The sequence below is a fragment of the Ylistrum balloti genome, unplaced genomic scaffold (genome assembly GCF_031769215.1).
Source record: "Ylistrum balloti isolate Yb309-2 unplaced genomic scaffold, AGI_CSIRO_Ybal_v1 Utg369738, whole genome shotgun sequence".
Lineage (NCBI taxonomy): Eukaryota > Metazoa > Mollusca > Bivalvia > Pectinida > Pectinidae > Ylistrum > Ylistrum balloti.
The window spans coordinates 370643-378854 of record NW_026781949.1 but is presented as its reverse complement, the minus strand read 5'-3'; the positions used below and the strand labels follow the sequence as shown (position 1 = coordinate 378854).

At 37.0% G+C, this 8212-nt stretch overlaps 1 protein-coding gene across 1 annotated transcript; it reads left to right on the top strand.

The window, feature by feature from the left end:
- The first annotated feature begins 5825 nt into the window (after positions 1 to 5825).
- LOC132543049 (5-hydroxytryptamine receptor 1A-like) lies at positions 5826 to 7073 on the top strand. Its single transcript, XM_060206505.1, has one exon. The coding sequence runs from the start codon at positions 5826 to 5828 to the stop codon at positions 7071 to 7073; it is 1248 nt and encodes a 415-aa protein (XP_060062488.1).
- Positions 7074 to 8212: the final 1139 nt, after the last annotated feature.

Below are 8212 nucleotides of genomic sequence, written 5' to 3'. Positions count from 1 at the left end.
CAATCAACTCTATACAGGGAGACCGTCCGCAAATGACTCGATGTCAAACCGTCTGTACATACTCATTGTAATGATATGAGGGCATGTATTGATATACAGGACTTATAAACCAGCCGTTACCGTTCTCTCAAATCTTCGTGAAACCTATTTTTATTTTTATTTTTCAAAAGCTTCGCAGAAATTAATTGCTATTCATCATTTTCGTAGCTTCATATCTTCATACCACTCGGTGCCAAATAATTTGTAGCTTCAGACAACTCAGTGTTAATCATCCTTACAGCTTCAGACCTCCTAGTGTTAATCATCCTTACAGCTTCTGACCTCTCGGTGTTAATCATCCTTACAGCTTCAGACCTTTCGATGTTAATCATCCTTACAGCTTCAGACCTCTCGGTGTTAATCATCATTACAGCTTCAGACCTCTCAGTGTTAATCATAATTACAGCTTCAGACAAATCAATGTCACTCGTCCTTGCAGCTTCAGACCTCTCAGTGTTAATCATCATTACAGCTTCAGACCACTCAGTGTTAATCATCCTTACAGCTTCAGACCACTCAGTGTTAATCAGCCTTACAGCTTCAGACCACTCAGTGTTAATCAGCCATACAGCTTCAGACCTCTCGGTGTTAATCATCCTTACAGCTTCAGACCACTCGGTGTTAATCATCCTTACAGCTCCAGACCACTCAGTGTTAATCATCCTTACAGCTTCAGACCACTCAGTGTTAATCATCCTTACAGCTTCAGACCTCTCAGTGTTAATCATCCTTACAGCTTCAGACCACTCAGTGTTAATCATCCTTACAGCTTCAGACCTCTCGGTGTTAATCATCCTTACAGCTTCAGACCACTCAGTGTTAATCATCCTTACAGCTTCAGACCTCTCGGTGTTACTCGTCCTTACAGCTTCAGACCTCTCGGTGTTAATCATCCTTACAGCTTCAGACCTCTCAGTGTTAATCATCATTACAGCTTCAGACCTCTCGGTGTTAATCATCATTACAGCTTCAGACATCTCGGTGTTAATAATCCTTACAGCTTCAGACCTCTCAGTGTTAATCATCCTTACAGCTTCAGACCTCTCGGTGTTACTCGTCCTTGTAGCTTCAGACCTCTCGGTGTTAATCATCCTTACAGCTTCAGACCTCTCAGTGTTAATCATCCTTACAGCTTCAGACCTCTCGGTGTTACTCGTCCTTGTAGCTTCAGACCTCTCGATGTTAATCATCCTTACAGCTTCAGACCTCTCGGTGTTAATCATCCTTACAGCTTCAGACCTCTCAGTGTTAATCATCCTTACAGCTTCAGACCTCTCGGTGTTAATCATCCTTACAGCTTCAGACCTCTCGGTGTTAATCATCCTTACAGCTCCAGACCTCTCAGTGTTAATCATCCTTACAGCTTCAGACCTCTCAGTGTTAATCATCCTTACAGCTTCAGACCTCTCAGTGTTAATCATCCTTACAGCTTCAGACCTCTCGGTGTTAATCATCCTTACAGCTTCAGACCTCTCGGTGTTAATCATCCTTACAGCTTCAGACCACTCGGTGTTAATAATCATTACAGCTTCAGACCTCTCGGTGTTAATCATCCTTACAGCTTCAGACCTCTCGGTGTCATTCATTATTGTTGTTTCAAATCACTGATGCTAATTGTATCTCAATCAGTTCAATGTTTATAAACTTTGTCGGAAAAAAATTCGTGAATTGATTCATATTTCTATCAATGAAAATACGGTCTATTGATTTGGTATCAGAGAGCGCAGGAATTGTGTTTGCTGGGGCGCACTTGCATATTAGCTATAGAGTGTTTAAAACTACACTAAGATTCAACTGGATTTTACGCTGCAATTGTGTTATTTAAAATGGCAAATTATAGCAATATATTTATGTTGATAAGCTTAAAGTTGGGTAGTTATTTGAGTTTACATCCTTTTGGAAGACAGCTATCATAGCTGAAAGAATATAAGCCACCTATGTCCAGTCGAGACCAGTGATAGAATTTGACCAATCTTAGGAGTATTAGGAGTAAAGGGAAGACACGTAGACGAAATGCTTTAACGTTCTAGCAAAAAACGATTATAAAATGTTTTGCTATGAAAATATGTGTGTGCATGAGCTGATGTTGTTAAACGTCCAATCAAAAACAACAAAGAAGGCAAACAAACAAACAATGCATTAGTTTTAATTTTTCAGCAGTCTCCCTGAAATCTTGATTTTTGTCATACCTTGCCCTAGTTTTATTAAATTTGAGTTTGGATTATGCTGACATGTCTTTTTTCTGGCACAATAAACATTACAAACGTGTTTGATAACCCTTTTCATGGAACCAAGGCAATATCATGTTCGTTTGCGTCTTTCAATTCCCTATTCTCAGGTTGGCCTTGAAGATGAAAAGGAAAAAAATACAAATCCACATGTTTCATTAGAACGACTAAATTTCTGACAGATGTTATTTTATTTTTGCGTTCTGTATCTAAATTATTATACTAATACAACAAACTGCTTTCCAACTCCGGGAAATTGCACATTGCCATCTCTAATTTTAACCAATTTCTATTTTCGTAGGTCGCCCTCTGTATTCATTCTGTAACCGTAACAAGTCAATAGAATGCTAATTTGTTCCCCGATCTTGTTCCTTGGCACGATGTGAATGTGTTATTGTTGCAACCTGCCGTTCGTCAGTTTATATTAAAGTCATTTTAGTAGACAGTGTATTCATTGCACCTTTTATATACTGAACTATAATGCTTTGAGAAGATTGTTGTCGGTCAGCCGAACAGTGAAACAACCAAATAATCCCCTTTGTTGGTAGATTTTTAATGTTTACATTTCTACATATCTATATGTAGTGAAATGTGCTGTATCAGGTTGCTATAATCTGGTCAACTTCTACCTAGTGAATTGATCTGGGACCACAGTTCACAATGCAACATTAGTTCAAATTTTCTTAACCGTTTTGTATCAGCAAAGCTTAGTATCAGACACTTTGTTATTGATCTGTGTGTAGGAGAGTTAGATTGATCTGACCTGTACAGCTGAATGGACGACAATCCCTGCCATCTTACCGTGATTTCCTTTAGACATGATATATGTACAAGAATGAAAGCTTGTTATAGTACGTATCGTTTAGACGTCTATACGAAATCAGGGTGGATGAAGCTTTGTTGCGATGCTCTTTTTCGATGACTGGGGTGATTATTTACTTCGAATTAATCACATAGACCCCTCCGTTGCAAGCTCCAGTTTACACATCAACAACGAATCAGAAAGTCACGTGCAAAGTGACAATAATGTATTGCACAATAATAGAGACAATTTTCTAGAACATTGGTGACCCAGAATGTAATGAGAGTGAGGAGGAATATGTAGCTGCATATATTGTTCTAAAAGAACCATTTTAAGAGAAGGTAGAATTATTCCAAATGAAAGAAGAATTCAACTTCTGAATCACAAGAAAATAGAAATTAAAACTGCACAATAGAGAAGGCTGTGGGTAATGTCGGAAGTATCAGCATAATTCTACGTAATGAAACTCTTGGCCCCAATACTGTAATATCCTAAATTGTCTCTTTTGCTGCAACACATCACTCGGTATATTATTGACATTTGAGCGCATCATGCGAATAAGTACCTTTACATTTGTACGGAACTCAGAAGATTCTGTTTATGTGGAACAGAATATATCGGGTCTCTGTTTTAAGTGTATCGGATCCCATCATGTAAGATAGAGTGGGCTATACTAGAATGCTTGAAATCGTCTGTAAACATGACATTTGAATAAAGTGAAATCCATTTTCTAAAATCCCGTTACCTATTAACACACCGTTTCGTCGAAAACGTGCGTACTACGACTACCACAGACAATCATTGATGCTGTCGAATAATTAGGCCACTGGCTATGTACTAGAAACTGCGTACATTCCAGATAACAAAGCTAAAGTGCCAGCTAATACATATAAGATCAAACATATTAATGGCTAATGTTCTGTTAAACTTGTATCAGTTTAATCCATAACTTGCCTTAACAATGGTAATGAAAAGGTGGAGAACTGATTTAATAAATCAGCCCAAATCTAGGAGTGATACCAAAGGATTATTGTTGCTATAACAATATTATTACAATGCTTGATATTACATATATAACCCAGTAAGGTAAAATCGTTGAGTTATAGATTCGGTGATATCTTTAGCCTCAATATTACATTAATACCAAGGCTGCCCTTCAGGCATCACCATAAATATTAAATAGTGTAGTTTTATAGTAACCCCTCCTATGTATGAACACCATTATTTTCTGACAGACTTGGCATGACGGTACATTCCAAGCTGTTGATCCGATGTACCTAAGCAAAGCTTAAAGATATTATTGTCAACGCAGATGGGGTTCTTTTTTTCAAGATGATAAGTGTCCATTTCAGCAATGCGGCGATAGCTTATTTTATCTTTGTCTAGACGGAGTGAAGGATTATTTAATGACGCTTTACTCAAGGAAGGAAAGTTCATTAATGGGAAATTCTGAAATTACATACAAAATGGTCTCCATTCGTCTGTCTCCTACCTTCAAATTTAAACCATATCACATTTCCTTGAGGCAATCGTATAACGGCAAAGGCGTATGTCTGCGTGTTGAAAATGAAGTTGACCGACATGTATATAGTGACAAAACGATAGCATTTTGTATGTTTGATACAATGTATGTGTGATTTGGGTCATGAATAAGCAGAGAAATAACGTTTACTGTCGGTAGAAACGTATTTATTTTACCCAATCATCTGTGGACAATGGCTTCATTTGGTCGAATTAGGTTTAGCAGTTGACTCTGGAAATAGAATTTCTGCTTTATTGGGATTTTTTTAATGTTGAAAAGAACAAATAAACAATTCAAATTGCTGATTAAAATCGTTGTGTTTTGTAGCTATTACTTTGGTGCAATATTCAAGATTGAAATCGATGCCTTGCCAACATTTTGGCTTACATTTTGAAGACTCTCATCTTGACCTAGCGTTTCCGTAGCAAACTTCGTTGTTTACTAATAAAGTTCCAATGAAGAAAAATCTAACACATTTCGAAGGTTCTATAAAAGACTCACAAGTGAATAGCACCTTTCCATACAACATGGAATAAACACAATATAATTAAATACAGTAGCGTCATGCATATGTTTCGTCCTACTACGAATCGCCAATGATATTAATGGGCCTTAGGACCTAGGAGGCTACTGAGTGAAATTTTAATTTATCGAAACAAATCTACATGAGGTGCATTATGTTCGTGATGTTGAACATTGCCCAATATAGCAATTTGTTACACAATGACTTATAATGTATCATTCAATGTATAAATAACATGACGATTTATTGAATATTTTTGTTCCACATGTACCTGAAATGAAAACAAAGAATTCCTATATCATTGCATGTCCACATTTCTTGTATTATTTCTACCTGCATTATAAAAAAAACATGGAAGGGTAACTGTTACTGCAATACCAATATATCTAGCCAATTTCGGTTTGCTTGCAAATGCTAAGGTATATAAAAGACATTTCATATTACTATTGTTGTCATATGTTCTTTGAGTTTATTAAGTATATGTGTTACTATTTATCATTATTATGACCAATTTTCCTTCCGCTCGCTCATTGTTATATATCACAGTTTATATTCTTGTCAATATTGTTGATGATTCAGACAGTTTCTTGTGTGTTTCCATTGATGCTATAAGAAAAAACCGTTATCATAATTCCTGATATACATAAAATATCACAAAGTGCAATTACGTATAAAACAACATTGTTTAATCTGTGTTTTATAATTTCAGAAATGGATTTGCTGAATATCACCGACTATTCCATCAGATCAATAGAAGACCATCCCGACTATCCCGCTATATTAGTTGTCATGTGCATGCTAAGTATTTTTAGTGTAGCTGGAACAGTTGGAAATGCTTTCGTCATATACGTGTTCTCGAAACAACGTGATAAGTCTACATCGACCATGTTTATCATAACCTTAGCTGCTACCGACTTCTTCACGTGTCTTTGTATTGTTCCCCATACTATAGTGTGGGAATACTTCAGTAAGCGGATTCAGTTTGACGCTATTTGTAAACTCTACCACTTTCTTATCACATCTAATGTCCCCTTTTCCTTCTTTATCATGGTAGCAATCGCCTTCGACCGGTATTTTAAGATTTGCCTACCATGGACTCACTCAATGGATCCACCAATTGCGAAGCGTGTTATAGCTGGCCTGCTGGTGTTCGCATTGTCCCTTGGTATCATACCATCCTTTTCATATGAAATTTATCAGCAAAGAGATGTCATGAATACATCATCACACACCGTGAATGGATATTCTGTAGTAAGCAATATGTCACTGACAACTACACCTTTAATCAATTATTCGTCGTACGAGTCAACGAAAGATGGGGAATTAAAAGATAAAAACGATAAACCGCCAGAGTATTATTATGGGATGTGTGTTGCTTCAGAACGATATATTAGTACGGAAGTAAGAATGTTTTATCAGAAGATATACGCCTCTTTATTCCTGATTGCTTCCATACTGGTCGCCATTCTCTACGGACTAATTTTGAAATCATTGATATCCAGAAGAGCTAAGAAATTACAAAATTCATTATCAAACGGTAACACAACAAAATCGCAGACATCTACTGCTAGTCAGACATGCATCAGTAGTTCCCGCTTTGTTACCAATGAAGAACAGAGGACGACAGTTGACAATTCAAATGAATCGCTTATGCCTCAGAAAAAAAATTATCAGTCCAGCAGAGACAGGGAGAGAGAAAAGATAAGGAACGTGAGGGAGAAACAAAGGATAGCAAACATTAAAACAGCGGGAATACTCTTTATTGTCACAGCTGTTTTTATTGCAGCTTTTCTACCTGCGTGGTTAATGGCTGTGCGCATGATCCCGGCCGATATGATTCTCTTCTATATGTACTTCAGCTACAACGTGGCAAATCCTATTATTTACGCCTTTTTCAACCGCGCTTTTAGAGTTGAGATGAAGAATGTGATACACTGCAAGAAGTCTACTTCATTTTAAACATATTTATCTACACTTGAGTGAAGCTGTAGATCTGATGGATACAAAGGTGTAACGTCCCAATATATCTACACTTATCTACACTTGAGACAAGCTGTAGATCTGAAGGATACAAAGGTGTAACGTCCCAATATATTTGGTTACCAACGAATCGGAGTGTGAATGGTGATACGTGATGGATAAACAAGTGATATATATATTTAACTGTTTACTATCAGTTGACTGAGTAGTGTTTACATTCTTATACCTATGAACTACTAGACTAACTTGAATACATACAGAAATGCTGCTTTCTCAACTCACCTGTATTTCGAACTGAACATTGGCGTTTATAAGAATATTGTTCAACAAAGTAACGAACATATTCGTTTTAAAATCAGCTATAAATTAATTTGTGGCATTGGTATGAGTTAAATTACCGTATGACATATGTAACAACATTCAAGGTCTATTATCATTCTCATGAAAAACCATCCAAAATGTTTCCATTTGATAACACTGTGACATGTCGGTGTTGCATAATCACGTGTTAAGTTCTAGCAATGTCGGCGATGCCTTATACAACCAGCTCTAAACTATATAATGTTGCATTCTTTTATTGGTTCCTTGCCTTCTTTAAAAGTCACATGTGTACAGTGTAGCAGCACTTTGATGTACTATTTTAATCAATTTCAAACCTACGTATTGTAGATTGTATTTATTGGACTTTTTGTAGAGATATATCAAGCAATAGTGATATCTTCACAAACATATTAAAAGGAATCTTCACAGTCAATGGTGAGTAAAACGCGACTATTTTATGCGAATGAAAAGGTGGCTACAGGACAAATCAATAGATAAATCGGAGATTAGTTTTGCATTGATTCAAATAAAACAGATGAATGATCAAAATTACAAATATTAATCCTCACATATCAGAATAAATAATGTTATGTACATAACCAAGTTCAATAATCAAGCAATAGTGATATCTATATGGGTGGTCGGGTGGCGCAGTGTTAACGCACTCGCCTTTCACCTAGCCGACCGGGGTTCGATTCCCGGAACGGACGTGAAAAGGTAAGGGGTCACCTGCCCGACCGCGTGGGTTTTCCCCGGGTACTCCGGTTTCCTCCCACAATAAGGCCCCTCGCGCACTT